The sequence below is a fragment of the Chelonoidis abingdonii genome, chromosome 1 (assembly GCF_003597395.2).
Source record: "Chelonoidis abingdonii isolate Lonesome George chromosome 1, CheloAbing_2.0, whole genome shotgun sequence".
NCBI lineage: Eukaryota > Metazoa > Chordata > Testudines > Testudinidae > Chelonoidis > Chelonoidis abingdonii.
The window spans coordinates 118,496,680-118,522,726 of record NC_133769.1 but is presented as its reverse complement, the minus strand read 5'-3'; the positions used below and the strand labels follow the sequence as shown (position 1 = coordinate 118,522,726).

Sequence of the window (26,047 nt, the reverse complement as noted above, 5' to 3'; positions counted from 1 at the left end):
TTTTCAAGTTGATGACGTCCTTTTAAACTGTGGCAAAGCCTGGTATGAGGAATCAGTTCTGCAGCTGCTCTGCACGTATAACAGTAACATATAACAGCAAATCAGCAACTCTGAAAATGGTCTCCACATCGGCAAGTGTCTTTGTTGTTTCAGTTCAAAGCTGTATGAATATGTCCCTCCTGCATGTCCTATGAGAAACAAGCAGTAGGAAGCAATTCCAATTTGCTATTTTCAGGCCACTGGAAAATCTCCAGGGAGTGCTGCAGGCCACCTATATTTCTACGCTTTCAATGGACTGAGTCCAAGCAATTTTGTGACATTCCCCCGACCCATCATTTCCAAGTGAGCAATACCTGGAGACTGAGTGAGTGGTCTGAAGGTTGGAAGTTGGAGAAGGTGAGCATATATGCCTGTGGTTAGTGGGCAAGCTTTGGTAGCTAGAAGGCAGACCAGGTAGGAGTATATAGGGAGGAGAGAGAACAAACCAACAACAGGGAGGTAAGAGGGGTCTGAAATCATGGCCAGGGGGCTTGTGTGACTTCCAGCAGCTGGGGAGCCATGAAAGTTACTGTAGCTGGGAAGCTGATTCTGTAAGGGATTTTATAGCAAACAGGTGACAACAGCTAGAAGGCAGGTCTGATTGCAGATTGTATCCAGTAGAGAGGAAAAAGCTTTCTGAGCAGGGAATAACTTTGGTTTTTGTTTGCACAGCACCAAGCACAACAGGGTCCTGTGTCCATGACTGGAGCACCTAGGAACTACAATAATATAAATGGAACTGGCAGCTGAGAAGGAGAAGCTGGGCGGAGGTACATTCAGAGAGTTGAAGGCAGCTAGGCAGAGGTTGGGACCCTTGTGGGCGAGATTAGTGGAACGGATCAGCTGCTGCTGAGTACTCTCTGCTGTAGTATCTCAGGCTACAGATACCTTTCTCCTAGCGTTCAACATAGCAAAGTGACACATAACAGAGTGAGCAGTGAGGCTTCCTTAGTCTGAGGGGCCTGATTTACAGGCAGCGATTGCCATGTTCGGATGTGAGTACAGACATTTTTCAGTGTCAGTATTCATGTAGAATCTTTGGCTAAGCCTCTTGGGTGGTGCTTTCCCAGTGGCAATCAACCCAATTTACTGATCAGTATGCTCATTAGTTGTAGGTCACCACTGAGCTGGTGCAGGCCCTTGTGGTTGTATTAATGTATCATATTTAACCAATTTTATTCAGCAACCTGATCTGAGCTGGCAATCACTTCTCCCAGCTTGAAATGGGAATTAACATCTTCCCCTGTTTTCAGATACTGACCATTATATTACATTTCTGCTATATCTAGGAAATAATATGTTTGTAATTTTGAACACTGCTGTGCATGAGGTGTTATTTCAGACATTTCTACTAACATGATGACTAGTCTGATACCAGACACTATTATAATAACTTATGAGTCAGAAGAATGAGACATGCTAGCAGGGCAGGCTGTGTTACAGCTTGGAACCAGGAGTGTAAACAAGGATTTCAAGTTAAAGGGCTTTTCCCTTAAAGCTAGCTTGTAAAGTGTATAATTAAAGCTCTTATACCTCTGCAATAAGACACTGAAAATAGGTCAATTACTCCAAGCCAAAGAAACAGGCATTTGCTAGTGGGCTTGAAATAGTAATTTTTAGTCTGTGAATACTTTCAGCATTCCCAAAACTGAGTGACTGCTAACACCAGCTTGAGCTAAGCTTAGTGTGGGCAGGTGTTATGCAAGCTTCCCTCACCCAGCTGTGTGAAAACAACTCATTCCTGACCTTAAATATTCCCTGCTCTTCCATTCCTGGGTCCTCCAAAGTCTTTTAATGGACTTACATTCTGACCTGGAGTACCCCATGCAACTCTGCCAATGCCTTTCAATTCTGAGGCCACGTCTACACTACAGGATAATATCGAATTAGCTAAAATCGGTTTTATAAAACTGATATTATAAATTCGATTTCATGCGGCCACACTAGGCACAATAATTCAGCGTTGTGCGTCCATGGTCCTACTGTTATTTTTGGGAAATAGGAACCCGATCAAGCTATTTGGGCCCTCATGTGGTCTAAGGAACTCGATCTCGTCTGTTTTCTTTTTTTTTGCACTGCAGTGTGCTTAATCCGATATGCATTATGCAATTTAGTTATTGACGAGTATCGTATTTTTTTGCCTTTGAAGTAGAGGCCAAGCTCCCTCTGGATATAAATATGCAACATTGGCTATCGAAAGAAAACAGGGTTTCTAAAACATGCATGTTTATTTATGTCTGTGAGATTATTTCAACCCGCTCTCTCAAGGAGGAGAGGGATGATGGACTTGGGGCTCTTCTGCCTGGTTAGAGGTTTTCCACATGGGGAAGAGCCAAATAAACCTGATAAGTAGCATCCGCAGGTTTCCTGCACCTAATGACATTTCAGACTTCCAGACAGTTGCGGAAAATGGAATTAATTTGTTGGTATTGGACAAAAAAGAGCCACAACTACCTACAGACACTATGGGGCAAAATGATTAACAGTGCTGGCCTTTGCCAGGCAGCGACATTTTAAATTAAATTAGGACTATTTGTATCAAAACTATTTTCCCTTTTAAATTGAAATGTACAGAATGCTTCTGTTTAAGCGCGCAGATTTAACATTAAATTTAGGCCCCCCGAAATACCAGAAGGTTCCAAACAATGAAATTGCATTTTCAAATTTATGGGCAGACCATGTCAGAAGCAATCTGTTTTGGATCGTACAGGCCAGAGAAGCTGATTCATTCTGAGTTGCTCTCGTACTTCAAGGAGTTAAGTCTTTGTTTTTCTCTGGCATCCTTGCTTCCGCCTTCCTTTATTTGCTGCATATGGGCCTCTTGGTGCCAGGGCCCATTGCAGTGGTCACCATTTGAGGACACTGCTGCCACTTGCCGGCTTGATATCTCTGGAATCAGGTGCCACTGAGTCTAGTTCTGGGTCAATGCATCACTAGCTCTGAACGACATTGGTTCCTTCTCATGCTGGGGGTGCAAAGAGGAAGATCTGGAGCAGCACTCAAACTTCTTAGCTGTTTCTCTGACTTTTTACATCTGCTTACTCCCATTTTCTTGCCATGTACTTAAAGAAGCCCAGATTGAATCGATCGTCTGTCTGTGCTATCCATCCAGCCCCAATCTGTGGTTGTGTTTTTTTATATATTGAATATTTAGAGTGTAGATAAATTCTGACCCTATTGGTAGTGTTATCTAGTGGGTTTAGGGCATTGCACTGGATGGGACTAGAGATACCTTGGTTTCTATCCTGGCTCTGCCATTGCACCTGCTGGGTGACTTGGGCAACTCACTGCCCCCTCTCTCTACCTTGAAATTGGGGGTAATGATTACTGACCTCCTTTGTAAAGTGCTATTGAGATCTACTGAGGAATGCTATATAAGAGCTGTATTGGAATACCTATATAGCAGGATGCTACACTGAGCCAGGACTTTTCTTCCAGTGTGACTTCCTGGAGTTCTATAGCTATTTTTAAAAACCTTTGGGTGGTTAAATTTGGTGCTCTTGAAAGCAAGAGAAACCAAGAGCTTTGCCTAGAGTTAGGTTAGAACAGGCATGTGGATGCAAATTCCTGACTTGGCCTGACTGCAGTCTCCCCTTGCTGCTTATATCTTGCCCCTTCAGAGGTAGAGGGTTTCTGCCTGTTTTCATAGCATGTGTTGGAACAAATATCCATGAGGAAATAAAAGGATTCCACTAAACTCCTGAAGGCCACATCCTTTGCTAGGTCCGAAGTTTTGCTGAGCGCGGAACTGGAATGTGTTCACGGGCTAAGGAGAGTTGGAATCACAGCTTAAAGGGACGCTGTTTAGCAAAAGAGTAACTCTTGTAAATTTGACAAGTAAGTTTCCATATTCGACATGTGTCAGAAACACTAAATCACAGAAGGGAGGGGCGAAGCCCCAGTTGCTATGATTGAAGCCGTTATTAGCCTTCGTTCCTATCTACTGGACAGTAACCAGCAATGTTGCCTCGATGTCACATGTTAGATATTCATGAGGATGGTTATCTAGTCTATTGCACCGTCTACCACCGGGGAGGGCGAGAGGGAGAGGAGCGGATACTGCTCGTTTCACTGCTGCAGCAGTCCGTCGTCTACCAGCGCATTCAGTACACATAGGGTGACATTAAAAGTAGTCAAGAAATATTTCTTGCTCTTTTCTTTCCGTCGGTGGTGAGGGGGAAAGAAAACTGAGAGCTGTTCCCTAACCACGCCAGACACTGTGTTGAACCTACAGACATTGGAGCTCAGCCTAAAGAATGCAAATACTTTCAGAGACTGCTGGACTGTGGCTGGGATAACTGGATCCTCAAAGTACCCCCTCCATCCAATTGAGCGTCATTGAGTCTCTGGCTTCCCGTTACGCTTGTACGCAGCGTGTGTATCCTGCGAGATTTTTTTCAACGCTTTGCATTTCGTGTTCTGTAACGGAGCTCTGATACAACAGATTTGTCTCCCATACAGCGAATCAGATCTAGTATCTCTGTACGGTCCCATGTGGAGCTCTTTGGATTTGGACTGCAGTCGCACCCGTGCTATCAGAGCTCCACGCTGGGCAACAGAAATGTAATCAAAAGGTTCGCGGGCTTTCCTGTTTACCTGCCCGCGCCATCCGAGTTCAGATTGCTGTCCAGAGCGGTCAGTGGTGCACTGTGGATACCACCCGGGAGGCCAATAACGTCGATTTCCGTCACACTAACCGTATCCATAGTTAAATATCGAATGTAGTGCTACTCCTCTCTCGGCGGTGTGAGTACAGAAATCGATTTAAAGAGCCCTTTATATCGATATAAAGGGCGTTGTAGTGTGGACGGGTACAGCGTTAAATCGATTTAATGCTCTTTAAATCGATTTAAATGCGTAGTGTAGACCAGGCCTGACCTTGACTTTCATTATTACTCCATTCGAGGAGACATAACACAACTGTGAACACAGCTCAAAACTGATCTGCAGTAACCCATGCTAGTCTAGTCCTGGGCTCCCCCACAAAACTTTACTGATGCATCTCAGTTAAGACTTGGAAAATCACCTCCTATTCCAGTCTTCTCTTTAGCAGAGAGGATAAATGTGCTGTGGTGTTATGAATGGCTGAGAGCAGTAAAACCTCATGTGCCCTTAAGCGGAGTCTGAACCTAAGTCTCAAGAGGTGAAAGGCTAATTCACTAAATACTGACTCACCTCCGCAAGCCTGCTACTGAAGAACTGCTGTGGGAGTGAAGATCAGACAGGTGTGTGGCACCTGTTATAGGTACAATTACCCCAGGGGGGGAAATTGTTTTTCTGTCTTTCTTTCAAAACTTGAAGCCTGTAAGACATTTGGAGTATGGGGATGTGTATTTCCTCTCACAAACAGAGACAACAGGAGGTGGTTTAGGATTTTTAACTTATTATCTGATAGTTGACTAGAGATAGCTAGAGTGGATGAGAGTTTTCTTTCCACTGAGCAGAGTTTTCTTTCCACTGAGACGGTCTGGTCACAGAGCAAGAATCTTTGTTTCTTCCTGCTTGAGCCACATCTAGTTCTTATTATAGGCTTCCTGTATCCTGCCTAAGTAACGAGAAGGATGCAATGCTGTTCATAACTGAATTCCTCTCAGCTGTGCCAGCGCTGTTCATAACTGAATTCCTCTCAATTGTGCCAGTGATGGCGATTGATTCAGCAGCACATTTTCCAGTTCAGTGGTGTAAGGTCACCCAGATTCCTTCTGTCTAAATTCTGCCTCAGGAAAAAGCAGCAGCACAGACTGCCCGTTAGCTACAACTAATTGCATTGGTCTCTTGCAACAGCCGGAACCTGTGAGGTCAGCAGTTAGCTGTCTAAACTCTGATTTTTATTTTTTAAATATTTTATTCTTGCTCTTAAAATGTTTGTGTGAGAATGTTGGTGTTTCTGAATGTGAGGGACAGGTGAGATTGGCCTTGAGTGAGGGGCAATACAGGCCCAGGCTACGAAACCTTCCCCAACGCTACTCTGCCAATACACCTCTGTCCTCTGATGCAGCATTTCTGGCTACTGCAGCCAGGCCTCAGCCTGCACACCACTCTGCCAATGTAGGTCAGTCTTGGCCTGCCAGTTTCCTTCACTGCATGTAAAACCACAAATAAAATATTTACAATATAGAGGAAGCAAAGGAGTAACTAAAATAAAGATTAAAAAAAAGACACTCACCGTCAATCTATTCTTACATTTGGAAAAAAGACACCAAACAACTTCCCCGATGTCTAGGCCCACCACATGTATTGTACCATTCAAGAATAGTCTTGTGTTTCAGGCACTGGAATTGGACTTAGGAAACTTGGGTTCAATTTCTGGCTCTGCTACAGACTTCTTGTGTCCCCTTCGGCCAGTCGCTTTCTCTCTGTATTACACTTCTTTAGCTGTAAAATGAGGTGCTCTAGTTCATGCCCAGATATTGAACCTGAAGCAGGAATTAACACAGGGAAATCCTATGGCCTGTGTTAGGCAAGAAGTCAGACCAGACAATCACAGCGGTCTCTTATAAGGGGGTAGCCGTGTTAGTCTGTATCCACTAAAACAACAAGGAGTCCGGTGGCACCTTAAAGACTACATAAATCAATCTGTTAAAGACTAACTGATTGATTTATGTAGTCTTTAAGGTGCCACTGGACTCGTTGTTTTAGTGGTCTCTTCTGGCTTTAAAAATCTATGAATTTATGAAAATAGGAATACTACTTCCTTTCTCCTGCCTGCCTATAGACTATATGATGTATGTAAAGCACAACGAGGCTCTGCTCTGCTACAGTTTCATACAAATAATAATCCACAGTTCCACATCTCCAACAGCACACTCCATATCTCCCAGCTCTCATTGCCTATCACCATCACCTCGCTACTCAGAATTCTCAACACCATCTAAAAAGTCCTTTGGATTTCAGGAATGATTATTGCCATGCAATCGGGGTGCTGGAACAATTTTTATACTGGGGGTGCTGAGAGCTATTGAATCAAACTGTAAACTTTCTGTATAATGGAAACCACTTCAAGCCGGGGGGTTCTCAGTTCCAGCACCTATGTGTGTCATCCTGTTCCACAGGTGTCCACTTATGCTTTGAATGCACTGTTGCCATTTTTCAAGGAAGGTATCTCCTGATGTCATAACTGCAACAATTGATTTTTAAAAGTGTTGAATACTCAGTCGCTTTCATTGACTTCAGTACAAACTGCTGGATGCTCCACATTTTTGAAAACGACACCACTAATTTAAATGCCCAAATACAGATTTAGGAGCAGGACTTTAGGCATTCATTTTTGAAAGTCTTGGCCTTGGTATATACTAGGTCAGTTCTGCTTTTTTTGTAGCATCTCTTATAAAAACTGCACCCCAGGTGGTGCACATAGAATCATAGAATATCAGGGTTGGAAGGTATCTGAAGAGGTTATCTAGTCCAGTGGTTCTCAAAGCTGGTCCGCCGCTTGTTCAGGGAAAGCCCCTGGAGGTCTGGGCTGGTTTGTTTACCTGCTGCGTCTGCAGATTCGGCCGATTGCGGCTCCCACTGGGCGCGGTTTGCTGCTCCAGGTCATTGGGGGCTGCAGGAAGGGTGACTAGTATGTGCTTTGGCCCGCACCGCTTCCCGCAGCCCCCATTGGCCTGGAGTGGCGAACCGCGGCCAGTGGGAGCTGTGATTGGCCGAACCTGCGGACGTGGCAGGTAAACAAACCAGCCCGGACCGCCAGGGGCTTTCCCTGAACAAGCGGTGGACTGGCTTTGAGAAGCACTGATCTACTCCAACCCCCAGCTCAAAGCAGGACCAATCCCCAACTAAATCATCCCAGCCAGGGCTTTGTCAATAGTGACCTTAAAAACCTTTATGGAAGGAGATTCCGTATTTTATGTCAGTTTGTTTAATCATTGGAGTTAAAGTGTGTTCATTATATCTAAGGGCATTTGATTGACAGCTCTGCCCACTGTAGCACAGTGGCCGCTTACTGCCTCCCTGTGGCTGTCCCACCTCTACTTCCCTTTCATCTATGCCTCCTTAAGAACTCACTGTTCTAAGGTAATTCAAACAAACCCCATTTATATAGGTACACATCAGCCCTCCAGGCCTCAACCCTAGTTCAGTCTCTCTCTCTCCCAGTAGTACAAAATAACACAAAGTCTTTGAAAATAGAATACAAACTCTCACAGTCTTTATCCCAGTTTTAGCTAGACGCAGCCCCTTCTCCCTGAGGGTCTGACTGTCCACTTCCCAGCATCCCCTGCCTGGAGTTTGTCCTTCCTGCACAGGTTCTCAGCTAGTGCCTTCCCCCTGCTGACTCAGGGCCCTGCAGGAGCCTTCTTACCACTTCCTGCAGCATCTGCAGAGATAGCTGCAGTTTCCTAAGCTTTCCCAACTTACTGCCAAGCTTCCTGCCCCTGATATTTTCAGCTCTTCTCTCAGTCATACCCTTCTCTCTAGCTTCCTGCTGCCTTTCATATTGGAATCACCTGATTCCTCTCAAGTAGGGCACATGAGCAAGCCACTGACCCTGTAACACCAGACTGTTTCCTACACAAAGTCTTCTTCCCAGAGGAGGACTCAAGGTGCCATCAGATATGTCTTGATAACTTCAACCAATGCTTTCTTTTCCAATAGGATAAGTGGGGATTTATTCATCTGGAAAAGGTTCCTTCCAAGACCACATTTATTATCAGCCCCTTGTCAGGGCTCACCTTCAGTGATGTTTCTGCATAGTGATGTCAGTGATATTAAAAAGGATTCCCACACCATCATAAGTCTCCTTTCCAATAGGCCAGACAGAATGGCCTTCTCATCAATCATTCTTTGCCAGGGAAATAACCTTCACAGTAGAAAACCTTGTGCCCTGTAAACATTAATGTCAGCTTTTATATGCTGTAGCTGGTCACACACCACTGCTCTAGCAGATTTCAACTGAATGTTGTTTGCAATCCAGGTTGCAAGAGTCGGGGAAGTGAGAAGCTGGAAAAACTTGTAAGTGTAGGTGCTGGACCTAGGGGTGGTGCTGCATCCCCTGGATTGAAGTGTTTCCCATTATATACAGAATTTACAGTTTGGTTCAATGGCTCTCAGCACCCCCACTACACAAATTATTCCAGCACCTTTGGTTGTAAGTTGGATCACTACAGCCCAAATCTCTTACTTTTTAAACATTTCCCCTTTTTCCAGTGGATAAGAGGGGAGGAAAGTAAAAAAAGGGAGACAAAGTGGGGTGGGTAGGAAACCCACTTTCCTTTTTACTTCTATCTGCCACTTTTTCTTCCAGTATAAAAATGTAAAAAGTAAGAGAAAGTGTGTGTGGGGGTGGGGTGGGGAGGGGGATCTACTCTCACTTTTAATTTTTTTTTCCTGTGGCAAAAAAATCAAAGGATGAAATCCTGTTCCTATTGCCGTTGATGGGCGTTTTACCACTATTTCACCAGTGGAGCCATTATTTTACCCCATATGTTCACTTTCTGTTACTTTCACTCAAAGACAGACAGAAAGTTAAAAATGGAGAGAAAGTCTTAATTTTAAAAGAGTAAGTCTACCTTGGCATAGTCAACCAGTGGAATTCTTTACAAGAGGATGTTGTGAAGGCCAAGACTATAACAGGGTTGAAAAAAGAACTAGATACATTCATGGAGGATAGGTCCATCAATGGCTATTAGCTAGGATGGACAGGGATGGTGTCCCTAGCCTGTTTGCCAGAAGCTGGGAATGGGTCACTTGCTGACTGCCTATTCTGTTCATTCCCTCTGGGGCACATGGCATTAGACACCGTCAGAAGACAGGATACTGGGCTAGATGGACCTTTGGTCCGACCCAGTATAGAAGTTCTTATGTTCTTAAGTGCCAATGTCTATTTGCAGTGTTGGTGTAGACATGTTAGTCCCAGAATATTAGAGAGACAACCAAGGTGGGTAAGGTAGTATCTTTTCTTGGACTAACTTCTGTTGGTCAAAAAGACAAGCTTTCAAGCTACATAGAGCTCTTTTTCAGGTGATACTTTCTATCACTTTTTAACATTTCTCTCTCTTTCTTCTGGGACCAGGAGATGAGGGAGAAGGGCAGAAGGGGAAATAGGAAAAGCTTGATATAAAGTGGACTTTTCCCCCACAACTTTGAAATTAAGTATTCAAAAATACCAAACAATATTAATTATTTCCTGAGAATTTTTGTTTTGAAATTTGTTGAAAAATTGAATTGAAACTTTTTCACAATTTTTTTTCAATGAAAGGCCATTTTCAAACTCATTTTATCAGACTTAAATTGAGTGTGCCACCCACAGTTAGAGTTGCCAACTTTCTAATTGTACAAAACCAAACGCCCTTGTCCTGCCCTCTGTCACACCCCTTCTCTGAGGCCCTGCCCCTGCTCACTTCATTTCCCCTCCCTCTGTCGCTCGCTCTCCTCCACTCTTACTCACTCGCTCATTTTCACTGGGCTGGGGCAGGGGGTTGGGGTGCAGGAAGGGTGAGGGCTCTGGCTTCACATACGAGGTCTGGGATAAGAGGTTTCGGGTGCAGGAGGGGACTCCAGGCAGGCGGGTGGGGCTGAGAGGTTTGGGGTGTGGGAGGGAACTCCAGGCAGAGGCAGGGGGTTGGAGTGTGGGAAGAGGTATGGACTCTGGGCTGGGGGTGTGGGCTTCAGGGTGGAACCAGATATGAGGGGTTCAGGATGCAGAAGGTGGCTCCAGCTGGGGGTGTGGGCTTTGGGATGGGGCAAGGGATGAGGGGTTTCGGGTATAGGAGCGGGCTCTGGGCTGGGGCATTTAGAGTGCAGGAGGGGGCTCAGGGTTGGGGCAGAGGGCTGGGGCGCATGAAGGGATTGCGGGATGTGGGCTCTGGGAGGGAGTTTGGGTGTGGGAGGGGGCTTAGAGCTGGGGAAGTGGGCTGGGGCATGGGAGGGGTTGCGAGGTGCGGGCTCTGGTTGAAAACTGGACACTTGACAATTCTACCCCCATTGAGCACCCTGATAAACTTCCCATGGACTCCTTTTATCAGTCTCATGCTTAGAATGAGAAATTATCACAAATATCAAGATAACCATTTGAATGGCTAAACATGATAAATACAGGTTATTCTGAGTGGCCACATGGGTGTTGGGAAGATGTGTTAGTTAATGTTTGGAAAGTGATAATCTCAATTCTCCGAGGAAAAGTGCTACGAGTGGAAAAGAATATTATGATTTACAAATCCTAATCCTAATCTGAGATCATCCAGTGAACAAAAACCCTAGATAGACTATGAAGCCAATGGATGAGAAAATAGTTAGAACCAATGGGCCTGATCCATGTGCACTGGTATTACACCAGTGCAACTCCATGGACTTCAGTAGCATTGGCCTTAATTTACATCAGTGTAAATGAGTCCAAACTCAAACCCTATCCTTCCTGGAGGCTCCTCTTTGTGCATAGGCATCCTGCTGCCATGATTCTCCTTCAGCTGTGAAGATGAATTCTTCCCTAGCCACTCAGTTACAGCCACATACGATTAATAATCAGTGATCACTGTAGAGTGTTAGGAGTATAACTAACACCCCTTCTCCTTCCTTTGCAATGCTCCCGGTCTCACCTACTCAGGGTATAAGAGATCAAACCAGATTTCCTTAAATTCAACCACCTTAATCACACAGACAAAATACAAGTAAACGTAGTGGGTCAAATTCATCCTTGGATAACTCGATTCTAGTCACTGGAGTTATACCAAGAATGAATTTGGCTGGAAAATATTAAATGCAGTAGTCATTTAAGAAAGAAAAACTCGCATACTATTGCATACAAACTATGTTCACAGAACACCAAAGTTGTGAGTAAGCACTCAATTTTAAGCTTCAACACACAATTCTTTCTTTTGTTGCATCAATATCTCAAATTGGACAAAATTCTGCTGACCTTACACTTTGGGAGTTTTGCAGTTGACAAGAAATGCAGACAGATTAGAACCTTGGGACTTACCCAGGCAAAATTCTCAGTGACTTCAATGGGAGTTTTGCCTAAGGACCACCGAAGTGATGTAGCCCAGTGGTTCTCAACCAGATGCCTGGCGCCCCCTGCAGGGGGCCACGAGCAGGTTTCAGGGGTCCACCAAACAGGGCTGGCATTAGACTTGCTGGGGCCCAAGGCAGAAAACTGAAGCCCCACCGCATGGGGCTGAAGCCCAGGGCCCTGAGCCCGGCCACCTGGAGCTGAAGCCAAAGCCGAGCAACTTAGCTTTGCGGGTCCCTCTGTGATGTGGGGTCCTGGGCAATTGTCCGACTTGCTACCCCTAATGCCAGTTTTGACTTTTATACGGAGAAAACCAGTTGTTGTGGCACAGGTGAGCTGTGGAGTTTTTATATCATGTTGGGGGGGTGGGGGGACTCAGAAGGAAAAAGGTTGAGAATGCCTGATGTAACCCAAAAGCTTTTTCTAGGCCACTTGCTAAATACAGATGGCAGCAACACAAACCCAAACAAAGTTTGGAGTCTAAACTGACGTATACTCCAGCAATGATGCGGTGCAGGATATGAGATTTGTCCCTACAGAGAATCAATAAAATTTGTGGACATTTGCACATTCTCCCCATAGCTCTGTCACTCAAGTCTACTGAGAATAAGTCCAGATTGGTTGCCTGTGTTCTTGCGGCGCATCACCACACTCCCTTTCAGAATGCCTACAATGGTTGGAGTTTGTAGCTAATCTTTTCTTAGTTACCATATGATTATTTTCCACATCAGTGGCCGATGATAAAGGTAGACGCTGCCGTGCACTCTCCTTCTTTAGAGCCATTTTTGACAGATAAATAAATCATTCCATGACATGGGCTTTTATTTTCTGGTATTTATGCAAGGAGGACAAAATGCAATCAGGTTGTAGGACACCATTCTCGAGCTGCTATTTGGTTAGCTAAGGAAACGAGTTGACAAAGACTTCATTTTCAACCGGTGTCTTGGCTCTTACAACTTTTACACAGACTTCTACTTCCTGAGTTTTTTACAGTGAGTGACAGCTTCTAAAACAGCAAACTGCACCATACTGTCTACTCACTGTTCTGCTGACTTTGTCCCTGAGTGTTCATTTGAAATACAATGGGTCAAATTTTGCTCAGAGATACGCTGGAGTAAATCAGAATTAATTGAATTGACTTCACTGCAGTTATTCCAAATTTATTCCGGTAAAACTGATAGCAGATGTTGCCCTGGTTTATACTTTTTTGGCTACATAATCAGAAGATGTGAGCCTAAAAAAGCAGTTAGGGTTGGGACTGGAATCTGAAAAGTTCCTCTCTAAAACTAACATCTAGATTTTCCATTTTGAAACCTTCATCTGTTATTTTCACATAAAGTTTGACCAGTTTATAAATCAAAACAAGACTTTTCTAAGGCCAGTTCTACAAATTCAGCCTTACCACCCGGCCTCTGGAAATCCAGCTATGTACTTTCTGGTTCAGATGTGAGTCCACAGTAATATGTTGGCTTTGCAGTGCTGACAATTTACCTGTCAGTACACTCAGCATATATGATTCAGAGGGCACAGAGATAACTGATATGTGAAATTAACAACTTACTTGTCTTACTATTCTGATTAGAGTCAACATTAGAATTAGAATCAATGCACATTAAACACATTCCACAGCATACAGCCTCAAAATCTTAGGTTTTCAAAGGGATGCACAGGATTTAGAGACCACTTTCATTAAAGTCAGTTAGACAAAGTCCGTGCAAATTCTACTGGAGTCAATGAGGATTGCACATGGTGTAAATCAGGGCAGAATTTGGCCTAAGAGGAGTCATTCAAGTCGATAGAAATTGTGTGGGTAAATCCTGAGCAAAGTGAACATTAAGGGAAAAGTGGTGGCCTCTATCAGTGTATTGTGCAAAGGAGTCAAATGATTTCATAGACCTTGCGAGTTATCTCAAGATAATGTGGTCAGGTTGCTACTCCTGGGGCTGCTATTTCTGGTGCCCTAAAATATTTCTCTCTTCACATTCTGTTCCATTGATTTATGTACTCCCCTCACTTCTGGCCAGATTTTCACAAGCGCACAGCTCCCAGTTATGCACTTAAATGCAAAAGCAGATTTTGAAGAGCTACAGCTCAGCATCCAGCAGCTCCCCATTCCTTCTTAAAGTTTTACCTTTTCAACTGAAAACTCTTCTTTCCTATTCTACTTTTCTGCTTAGATGTTTCTGCTTTTGACAAAGTCCCTTGAACGCCACAAATGAAAAACACTCTGCTGCCTACACTGAAATCACCTGATCACCACAACATACCACCGTCCGCAAGAAACATTGGATATTTGCATAAGACAAAACGAGGGACTGTAAGGCAAGACAAGTAAGTCTGATGTCAGTGGAAAGACCTATTTATTGCTAGTTCATTAGAGAATTAGTGATTTCTTCCTTGAGTAAAGATGACCCCAAAGGTCAGACAGACCCTGCAGTCATTTCTGTGAAGCTTGAGATTGTTTCTTTTCAAGTTATGTTGGATTTTAATTTTAGAATTTGGGCAATTTTCTCCTCTGGTTCACAACCTGCTCTCTCTCTGCCTCTTCATTTGGACTTCCTCACATTCCTATTGTGAATCAGGCACAAATCTTGATGTGCAGCCAAAACCCCTTGTACTTGTCACCACTTAATGTACTCTCTAAGCCATTCCTACATAGTTTGGAGGGGGGATACACTGATTTCCACTGCTTGTCCCGCTAAACTACATGAGAATCTGACTTTCTCCAGGCATCAGTCCCATTACAACAAAGCCCTGGAGTGTAATTAGACCTTAGTATCTTTGTCCCATTAGATGAGCTATCAGTTCTTGTTATAATTTACATTAAAGTCTTGGATATGATTTTAAGTGGGAAAATTAGCAACCTCTAATCCCAAAATGCTTTTGCTGTCAGAAAATGGACCGTCAAAGCGTGTTGTCCATCACACCTGTTAACGTCAATGAAATCCTGTGAACGCCAATGAAATCAGTGGGGTTGCACCCCTACTGATAGCAGAACTTATACCAATCAGAACTGAAAGGGAGGGAGGGAGAAAATGTGAGTGGCAGGAGCCATGGATGGCAACAGTGAAGTCAATGGGAGTTTTGCCATTCAGCTTCAACAAAGGGAGACTCTGGCCTTTGCTGAGGTTCCTGTTTCTACACACTACAATGCATGAGAACCCCCATTCTTTATAACAGATAAAACAGGGCAAATTCCCAGTTGCTGTACAACAGGAAGGGGAAATCTCTTTGCTATCGTGTTCTGCTATAATTTTGAAGCTCAGCATCTGTTTTGTGGCATGTCGTGTGTTTCTCTCCTGGATCAAATTAATGTTTTCTTCCTCTGCAAAAAAACCCATCAGGAAAAGGGCAAAGATGAAAACTATCAACACAAACAACCTCCAGATGCCTCTTTACCTCCTCCACTCTGCATCTGCTGTAATTGTTAAATCATGTTTGCAAATAACGCTGCTGCATTACCTCTCAGCCACTCCCTAAGACACAGCAGATGAATGCAGCCAGCTCTGTGGATGTCCCCTGAACAGATGTGAAAGATAAAATCAATTAAACTTGTTCAGAAGAATGCCAAGGTCTCTTTTAGGGCTATTATCAGTTGAAGTCTGTATAGAATATGTAGCTCTGACTGCCTTCACTTGCTTACCCATTTTTTCTCTATTAAGTCCCTCAGTGTTGTAGCACTTGGATTTGTTGGCCTCTCATCTTAGGGCTGTTAACACCCATTATGGCTCAGAGCAGAGTGTGGAGGCGTCAGGACAGCGACAGCAGATAGCAATATGATTAATGACATATGGCCAAGGTCAGCAACCCCCTTAGGAACAGACACAGGCAGCCAATCCAAAAACCAACCGGCTGCAAGTGAGACTTTTCTTTCCTATGCCTTGTCGCTCAGTTTCACAGTAGGCAGATTCCTGGGCCAGAACAGACAGCCCTGTTTACAGAGCAGGAAGTCTCCCCACTGTGCTCTAGGATTGAGAAGACATTGAAAGCATATATTTTCTGGTTTGGGCCTAGTGTAGGTAGACTACATGAATCAGATTCCAGAGGATGTAAATTGGTGAATCTCTGAGCTTCCCTGATTTATAGAGCTGAGGCACTGGCCTAATAATCAAACAAATTTGTTATTTGCTATTTAACTCTGCCTTGAAGTCTGCTGACTTTGTTCCCCATTTAAAAAAAAAACAAAAAACCTGAGCAGACAAAAAGAACACCATAACAAGACAAATAGAGTAACAATAGTCACTGGATAATAACATCTTCTCTTCGAGGATCACACACAGCTTTGCAAATGCTAATCAATTATGCCTAACCACACACCCATTTGACAGATGGGAAAACCGAGGCACAGAGAAGCTAAGTGACTTGTCGAAGGTCATAGAATGAGTCAATGTCAGAGAAGTGCAGGTGTTTTGATTCTTAGTCCTGTGTTTCTATCTATGCTATCTCAGAAATTAAGTGTTCAAACGTAATTGTCTGACTCATATTAAAGATGAACACCTCACAGCACACTCCCTTGAAAATTTACAACCTCAAATTTTAAATGAGATGTTGCACTGTGAAAAGAATAGTACACCTATGAGGAAAGTACCTTCACACCATCATAAAAGGATTCCCATGGCAATGAAGTTTTAAACAGCTCTCACCTTCCATCCAGAGATAGCTGCAGTTCAACAGTAGGTGAAGTGATTTCTTTATGTAAGTTAGTTTAGAATCTTTTTGATCAGTGATGTGATCATAAATAGATATTAGCCACATTAGTAACACTCCAATTAAGTTGGTACATGGGGGTCTGGCATACCAGCATTTCTGTCAAGTTGCCTTCTTTGATTAAAAAACTTAAATCCATTGCTGATATAGTTAACTCAAGTGACCCATGTATAACTGATCCAGAGACATCTGCTGAATCATAGATTATTAGGGTTGGAAGGGACCTCAAGAGATCATCTAGTCCAACCCCCTGCTCAAAGCAGGACCAATCCCCAAATCACCCCTCAAGGATTGAACTCACAACCCTGGGTTTAGCAGGCCAATGCTCAAACCACTGAGCAATCCCTCTTGATACTGTAGTCTGAAAAGAGCTTGAAACAATAGCTCAAAAGTCTGAACAGCCCCATCACCTCTGTGAAATATTAATTGAGTGCTCAGTGCTGACAATTTAAATAACAACATTGTTTACTAATTCATTGCTCATCAAAGCACGTAAGAAAGGAGAACCATGGCCAATAGGAGCTGCAGGGGTGGGGTGGGACATGCCTGCAGATGGTCAATGTAACAAACTGTCTCACGGCTCGCCAGTGGATTACCCTCATGGGCCACATGGCGAAAGTTGCCGACCCCTGCCCTAGCCTCTCATTCCTTAGACCACAATGGCTTTGGGCTGCTCCGCATTGCCATGTGGGAGACTGGTTTGTGGGGGATGGGATATGAAAGATGGGAAGTCTTCTATGTATACACTGTAAATATACCAGGAATGTGTTCTCATACACATAAAAGGCAAATAGATATTCTAAACAATGACGTATACTACTTATCGGTACAGGGCAATCAGAAGTGTTTTTCTAAATCAATTATTTGGCAGCACAGTATAACTTGTGACATCAGTAAAGATTTAAACTCAGAACCATTACCAAAAACACTGTGGTGTTTTTATAACATGAGCTCTTTATTCATACAACTGCAAATAAAACACCAGATGCAAAAAAAAGTCTTACTTATAAACGCAGAGGGCAAGATCGTGAACCACTAACTTGCATGGATGAGCAGTTACTCACCCGGGGAGTCTCATTTATTTCACTTGGACTTCTCATGCAATTAACTGCTCCCCAGTGGTACTATGGGATTCACAAACTGGCCTTAGGGGCTAAATCCTACCATAGTGGAGAAGGTGGCAACAGTGCTCAAGCAAATGAAAATGAGAGCACCCAGCTACTGCACTGGGTAGTGTACCAAGGCTACAAGAGAGTTTAGTTTGCCAGCCCTAGGGGCATGGCCAGGTCCCCTGTCAGCTAGCAAACATAATGCCATCTGCAGCATTAGCTCACCAGGGCACATACAGCCTCTTTTCAGAAGAGCAGGAATGTGTGTTCCATATTGTGACTTGGCTGCTTGGCCTGTCCTATCCTGTCTGCATTGCCAGGGTGACTCATGTCACTAATGTGTAGCCAGCATCATTCCACTTCCCTCCCATACCCGTCGCTGTGGTATCTATCTGTAGAAGCATGATTTCACCCTACAGCATTATTAGACAGTTCAGTAGTCTGTTCCAAAGCCTGATCTTGTCATAGAAGAGAAACTGATTAAGTGACGAACAACATAGTGTCACAGAAAATGGTTACTCTTTAGAGTGGAGACTAGTTAACAGTAGTTCCCCAAGTGGCCAGTACTGGAACCAATGCTATCTAAGATGCTCTGTTTGTTAATCATTTTGAAGAAGAAACAGACAGCAAGTGAGTAAACTTTGCTAATGACATTTCACTGTTTCATTCATGGACAATAGTGACAATCTCAGAGGGACTTACATACGTTATGGGACAAACTGAGACAAGCACCTACAAAACTCATCCATGTGTGTGGCTGAGACACAGAAAACTGAGTGCAGCCTGTAAAAAGCAACAAAGGGTCCTGTGGCACCTTACACACTGCAGATGTGTTAGCTTTTAGTTCTGAGCTTCCCCACAGCATCACAGATTTTCCCCATGTAAATGGAGTTTGTTAGCTCACATTTCGATTGCCTACCTTGGAATTAGCAAACTTAGTCAAGGGCTGAAGTCTGATTCATTCTGAAATTCTGGTAACAAAAAAGAGTTAATCTCACGCTCATAAAAACTATAGTGGAGACAGCTATTCTCTGCTGACTCTCGGAACAGATACAAAACAGGAAGCAGCAGTACAAGGGTTTCATCAAACTGCCTTGTTAATGTGCCTTAACCTTTTCCTGAAGGGACCACTTACAGGTAAGACTCTATAGACCTGATCCAATGCCTACTGAAGTCAATAGAAAGCCTTCTCTTACCTTCAGTGGGTTTTGTATCAAGCACTGTGTCAATTTAATCCTTGGTATTTTTGCTGAGACTTCACATAAAGGTGCTAATTGAATCACGGTCATGATTTATTTTTTTTTAATGTGGACAACTTTGCACTGAGAATTACTGTTAGATCTCCAGACCCATTTCAAATATTATAGGCCACTGAGCAGCTATCACCAATATTTGGTCATTAACAACCTGAGCCAGATTCTAACCTAAGAAGTTCTTGAGCCTAAATTCTCAAACTTGAGAACAGGCCCCATTTAGGTCTCTAAATAAAAGTTAACTGAGTTTTACAGAGATGGAGCACCCAGAGCTCCTATTTACTCCACCACGTCTAGTTTGCTTAAGTAAAGTGAACAAGATTTGGCCATTGGTGTTAATTAACAACGTGCACTTTTGCAAAATCAAGAGCTTTGGTGGTACAATTATCAGTGCTAGAGCTTGCCCTGGAGAAGCCCACCAGCCTCTTATACTAATCTTACCTTGTTGCTCAAACAAATCATTTCAGTGCCAACATGTTGCCTGTATATGGTCTCAAAGGTGATTGTCTTTTGTCTTTTGCTTGTTTGATCAGAGACGGAATAGGACAAACCTTTTCCTCCTTGAGAGCTATTGATTTCATCAGCAATTAGGACAATAATACACCCCAATGGAAATATTTCACTGCTTCCCTTCCAAAATCAAGCAGTTGAAAATGCACATTTTAGTAATAAATGCTAAGAACAATGCTAGTGTCCTTTAACTGTGTAACTGTCTGAAGGGTTCCAGCCCTGACATTTTCAGACTATGGGACCTGTAAAGATACGTGTTAGGTGTCTGAGAAGTGAATATGCAGTCAGTGCTGATAAGAGGAGCGGGTGGGAAGATCTGGATAATGTAGGAATATTTAGGAAACTGCTGCTGTCATGTAACCATTTCTCTTTCAGCAGCTCTGATTAGCAGAGACATTTGGTGAATTCCCAGTTACTTTGCACAAAGATGTACTGAACTCCAGAGAACAAAAATAACAGAAAATTCCCTGAGAAGCAAAGTCTTAAGGCTTAATTTGACTCTGGCATAATCAGATGCAATTCCACTGACTTCAGAGGAGTTACAGAATGTTACACAGAATAACAGGGCTGATTTGGCCCTTATACCATACTGTAGCTTTGCTTCAGCTAGAAACCTTCCTTTCAAAGTAATTAACCATATATCAACAACCTGCAACACTGAACTGCAATTAAATAAATGAATAGGAGACAGATATATATTGTAACACGTATCCCTGTAGAGCACTCCCAAAAGCAAATAATGGTCTTTTTTCTTTTTAAGATCAGCATTTAAAGTTACTGTTACTGAAGATCTGTGGATCAATACCAATTATTTTATATGTATTTCACCTTCCCCGAACTTCCTACAAGTATACAACCATGGTAATGTATAAGAATGGTGGATGCCTCAGGATGGATCTGTTTTTCCTTGCAAGAAATCTCACAGTTACAAATTTTGAAGCACTCCTCCCTAGCTAAAAGCCCAGTGAGAGAGACAGAGGAAAGTTGCTTACTGTTTCGGGGCTTCTCCTCATCCATGCCTTCATCTTCATTTTCTGGGTCGATGTCTTCTGCTTGAGTTATCCAGTCCAGGTACCCCTTCAAGTCTTCCTCCAGTTGTTGTTTCTCCCGCAACTTCTGAAAGTCACCCCGAGCCTTTGCCTTCTCTCTTTCTTTGGAAAACTCCCTGGCAAAGAGGAGGGAGGGACAGGATGTGGGTGGGAGAGATTGAAAAACAATGGGATTAGATTGGTTTGCACTGGAAATATGACATCCCCTACCTTGGACCCTCAGCTGCCTCTATTCATTCAAAGTCACATTAATATGTACATGGAGTGGTCCTTGTCAGATATACAGATATAACAGCTGTAGTATCTAGTCTCTGTAAACATGTTAGGAAGAAGCCAACTCTTAGCATTTGGTTAAGAATGTAACTGAAACTTACATATGTTTATGTAAAATGTCATTCTTTTTAGGTTATAATGCTTTGCTATATGCATCTTTCCACCAGTCATTTGTGAATATCTGTTATTATTACACTAGTTTAATCCGATGATCCAAATTAAATGTCCTGCAGTTGGAGAGGGACTGCAGTGCTGATTTTTAGCCAAGTCTCAACCTGATCTCCAGAATGGAAATGCAACTGCACCTCAATTGGTGCAACTGCAGGTGTAATTAAACACACCCACAATTCTGTTCACACATTTAATCCAGGACGAAAAATTGCAGCCACAGCATGAGAAGCTGTATTTGAAAATTTAGGCTGGTGTGTTTTGCGATAGGTTTCCACTATTAGAGACTATAATCTGCTTTTCCCTGACCAGAAGGAAGCATTTGCAAATCCAAAGTTTGGGGGATAACCATTAGAAAAATGACTACAGCGGAGAATGGATTTGGGGTGACCATTTCGCAGCTTGATGAAAAAACATTATATGGACTACATACAAGACACAGGAACAAGAATTCCATGTTGATAATCCAAGTATTTTGGTGGGTCTTATGTGGGCTGTCCCCTACTTCCTCTGTGGACAAAGAATCCTATCCTGAATCAGCTTTGTTTGGAGGCATTAGATCGCCTCTGGTTAGATACTGGATTTCTTCTTGCACTAGAGGAAATCAGATGAACCTGTGCCATGACTGCATTCAAGAAAGGTGGCTCTTTTTTGGGTGTTCTCACTTCATGATTTCTTAGCAGCTGCTGTCTTAACAATATTTGGGGAACCACTGATTTTCTTTTAAACTGAATGGAATCCAATTTTAATTGGAGTGAATTTTTTCTTCCATAACTCTAAGCCAGTGAGATGCTTTTATTTTAAAAAGTGAGTTTAGTGGTGGTGAAACGTACTAGACTGACAGCCCTCAGGAATTCAGACCTTCATTTATCCACAGAACAAGTAGAGCATGGGCTCAGACAGTGCAAGCTTCCCATACTACCCTGCCAATGTGGATCAACCTTGACTTACAGGAACTGAGTGAAATTCTGCACTGTGTTGTACCATGTGTAGTCATTTACCAGAGTGAGTGTAAAATGCAACTTTTCTGAGTGGTAGCATTTTACATCCACTTTGCACAGGTGTTAAGGACTACATGAGATTCAGGCAGTGGAGAATCAATCCCTCCATCTCTAGGCATAAGATGTGAATTCATTCTCTGTGACCAGTTAATCTGTAGCCTCTTTGGTGATACTGCCAACAAAGGGCGGGGTTTTCAAGTGTGCTTTGCTTTGGTCTAAGTGTCCTCTTTGAAGTCTATGGGAGTTGTACCATTGAAGTCAAAGGGAGCAGTTAGACAAAAGCTAAACACTTTGGAAAGTCCCAAACATGTCAATCAGTGCCAAGTGTGGTGTCCCCAGATAACTCAGATGGAGCTGGGAGAGGAAGTGCTTCCCTTTCAACTAAGGTGTGATCCAAAGTCCACTGAAATCAATAGAAAAACTCCCACTGACTTCTGTGGGCTTTCGATCAGGCCCTTTGTGAGGTCTGACTGTAACCTGGGCAGCAAGAGAATAAACACAGGAAAGGGTCTTCATGAATCAGACAAACATGCAGAGTTACAGTGTGTGACAAAGTACGCCTGCACAGTCCTCTTCTCTGTCATCCTGCTTGGTTTTTGCCCTGCTTCATGAGATTGTGATAATGAAGAAAGAGGAAAGTGGAGAGTAGTTGTGCTGGGTCCTCGGTTCTGAATATAGCTTCACAATAAGTCCCGAGTTAGAACTTTGCCCTGTGTCAGAAGTGACAAATCTAGTGTTCTTACCCTAAGAACCACAACTGTGTTGTTTGGAAATGTAAAAAAGATGGATGTTGAAAAGATCAATCAACAATAATAATGCGTTTCGCTTCTATAGCATCTCTCCTCTGAGACTCTCAAACAGCTTTCCCAACATTAATGAATTCAATGCTCAGAAAAAAGTGAGGTAGGGGGAGCATTATTAACCCTATTTTATAAATGAGTGAACTGAGGAAAAGCAAGATTAAGACCAAACATTTCAAACTTGAATGCTTAAAGATAAGCACCTAAATCAGTGGCCTGATTTTCAGAGGTGCTGAGCATTTGAGACCAGTGGAAACACACTTATTTAGGTGTCTAAATATGAATTTAAATGGCTAGATCTGGGCACACAAGTGTAAAAATGCTGATCTTTGGCATAACAACTTGGCTTCTGTCACACAAAATTACATCCCTCTGCAAAGGGCCAGCAAAAAGCCTATGCACTACTTAAATCTCACTTAAAACCTGTTAGGAACCACTTAAGTCCCACTTACACTGAGTGTTAGCAGGACTTCAGTGGTCCCTAACAGGGCTTAAGTAATACATAGGCCTTGGGCTATCCCACAAGTGGCAGAATAGAATCCAGTAATCCCAATTCTTAGACCACTGACCTAAATGAACAATATTGGCACAGACTCTTCCCTCACAAAACATAAGGGGACTTCTCATTTCAGAAAACCTTCTAAAGAACAGGACTTAATCAAACATGCTTAATTTCTAAGCTGTAGGAACATTAAAACTTGATGCTTGAGGGGTACATGTGTCAGGAAATTCAGAACAATTCATATTCAGGAAGCCAGTTAGAATCCAGGCTAATCCAGTTGTTAATGACCAACTATTGTTACTGACTGAAAGCTATTTAGTATCCTATGTGAAATGAGCTGGTGATCTCAGCTCAGTTTCCCAGGAGGCACATCACCTACACCCACCATCACATTTGGCACTAATTGTTTTTATTGGAAGTCTCAGCAGGGGTGCCCAGGACCAAAGAAGCCTGTTCATTGAACTACCATCTCAAATCTACAGGTGGTACCCTTAGAACAACATTGCAATAGGATGGGAGAGTGGCATGAGGGAGGCTTACATGAGTAATGACCAGCCTGTCTCTTTTCAGTGGATAGACAACATCAGTTGAGGGCTGCAAATCTGGTAATTTTTACCAGCATTCAATTTACTTCACTTTCCCCTTCTTCCTACAGGAAACTAGAGGAGAAATCTTCACTTGGGTACAACCTCAACAAATGGAGTGTGTCTGGGAAGTGCCTGTCAGCGTATATGAGACTGGGCTGAGTCTTTTGTCCTGTATGATTTAGGGGAAGCGTGTCTTCCCTGCTCTGATAATGTGATGCAGAATTATTGTTCTATATCCCATTTTTTAAAATTTCTGGTACTCCGAGCAGTGAAGGAAAGCAAGCAAAATGGCGAACTTACAGCTGTTTAAAGATCTTGGTGATTGCATTAAATCCACCTATGAATTTGAACCCTATTTGCTCTGACAGGCACAGAATATCCTGTCAGCTTGCCATATTTTTGGAGTTACTATCAGATATTGACTGAATCACAAACATGAATCTGAATACCACCATGGCTTATGGGTATGGAGGAAAGTGGAATCTGAATCTAAGAATCTCACAGCTAACCCATATCTCTAATGGACTGAAACAAACCCACAGATGTAAACACTCCAATCTTTAGGGGAACTGAAATCTTGAGTCAAATTTGCTGTTGTAACTATTATGTGGAATCATTTCCCCTGAACTGGTATGGTATTTTCTTTAGAAATACATCCATATTCCTTAATCCTTAGTCAAGCCAGTAGCAGGACTATAGCGATGTTTATGTATATGTATAGTACTTACTTTAGTATATAATTAGGTATAGTAGATTGTTTGGCTTGTCCACAATGACTATATGGAACGAGATACCTAGGAATGACTGATTATGACTCTGATTTCTAGCCAGAGCACAATTCAACCTCCAATTTTGCAATTGCAAAAAAGTAGGTGCAATTAAGGCATTTTAGTAGGCACAATTAATTACACCCTAATTTAACTGTGAGCACAAAATTGTATCCACATTATTGGGAAGCAATTTTTTAAAATTTAGGCCTATATGAGCAAGAATGTAACATCTCCCCTTTGAATGATGAAGCTTAAGAAATAATTCTCTTCCTAAAAGACATGCTGGGTGTAAAATGAGATGCCCAGAATGGCTTACCTGGAATGTAAAGATCACCAGGAATATTGTTATGTAATATCCATGCAGAATGGATCAATCGAAATAGGGAGTGCATGAGCAATATCTGAGTCTGAGGGGCGAAGACATTTCAGGACTCAGTACAATTCAGAACTGCATTTGAAAGTTAACTGTTTGAACATTCTGTTATTTTTTCTAAAGTTTTTTTGGAAACTTCAACTCCTCATTTCAGTTTGCTAAGAACAAGGAGCCTTTCTCAGGAATGTTAACAGTGAATGGCTCCCAGTGCGATCCTCCAGGTTGACTGTGAAGGGTACAGCAGAAATGGTGCAGCTATCACAGTACAGTCAACAGACAAGGAGATTCAGCTTGATGATGTAATTGTGGCTGGATCTCACAGTTGATCCCAGCTGTCCCTAACAATTGCTTATGTGTCGTGTAGCTTCAGTGATTTTTGGCTGCAGTGCCTTAGGTGCTGTCAGGGTGGGCACTCCTTGCCCTTCTCCCCCAATCAGATAATATACATTTTTTAATTACTGCTATTGACTTTTTGTCATGTAAAGGTGCAACCAATTTTGCTTGCCTACTTTCCTATGCCACCAGCCTCCATTGCTATTTTACATGGTTACCTGCTGATTTGAGTGACTCAGTGGGGAAAATCTGACTCTGATATTGAGGAACTCATGTTTGAAAACTGGACCCACAGTATCACTCTTCAGTTTTCCAAAAACAGGCTATTGCCTCACTCTTTATTTTTGGAGTCTCTTTTCCTCTCCATTTACTCACTTGAAGCTTCTCTCCTGGCAGCAGTTGTCATACCTGCATACTTTTCCCTCAGTAGGAGTGATGCAGAAGGTAATGAATCCTCCTCTAAATCCATAATCTGTAGGACAGCAGAGAAGGTTTTTCTTGTCTGGGCCTACTAGTGCCTTCCTGTTCTGATTGTCTCTGAGATCAAGGACAACATTTCTGTGATGTACATAACTCCCACTCCTGCTAAGAGAGCGTCGCCCTTGATTTGCCAGGGTCCCCTCACC

At 42.8% G+C, this 26,047-nt stretch overlaps 1 protein-coding gene across 16 annotated transcripts in view; it reads right to left on the bottom strand.

Annotated features, from left to right (window-relative positions):
- CACNA1C (calcium voltage-gated channel subunit alpha1 C) overlaps window positions 1-26,047 on the bottom strand; it is a 766,858-nt gene that overhangs the window by 164,563 nt on the left and 576,248 nt on the right. For all 16 annotated transcript variants that reach the window (XM_075069531.1, XM_032796370.2, XM_032796362.2 and 13 more), the window contains one exon: window positions 20,558-20,730. In XM_075069531.1, coding sequence (XP_074925632.1) covers window positions 20,558-20,730 — 173 coding nt within the window. The remainder of the gene's footprint in view (window positions 1-20,557; window positions 20,731-26,047) is intronic.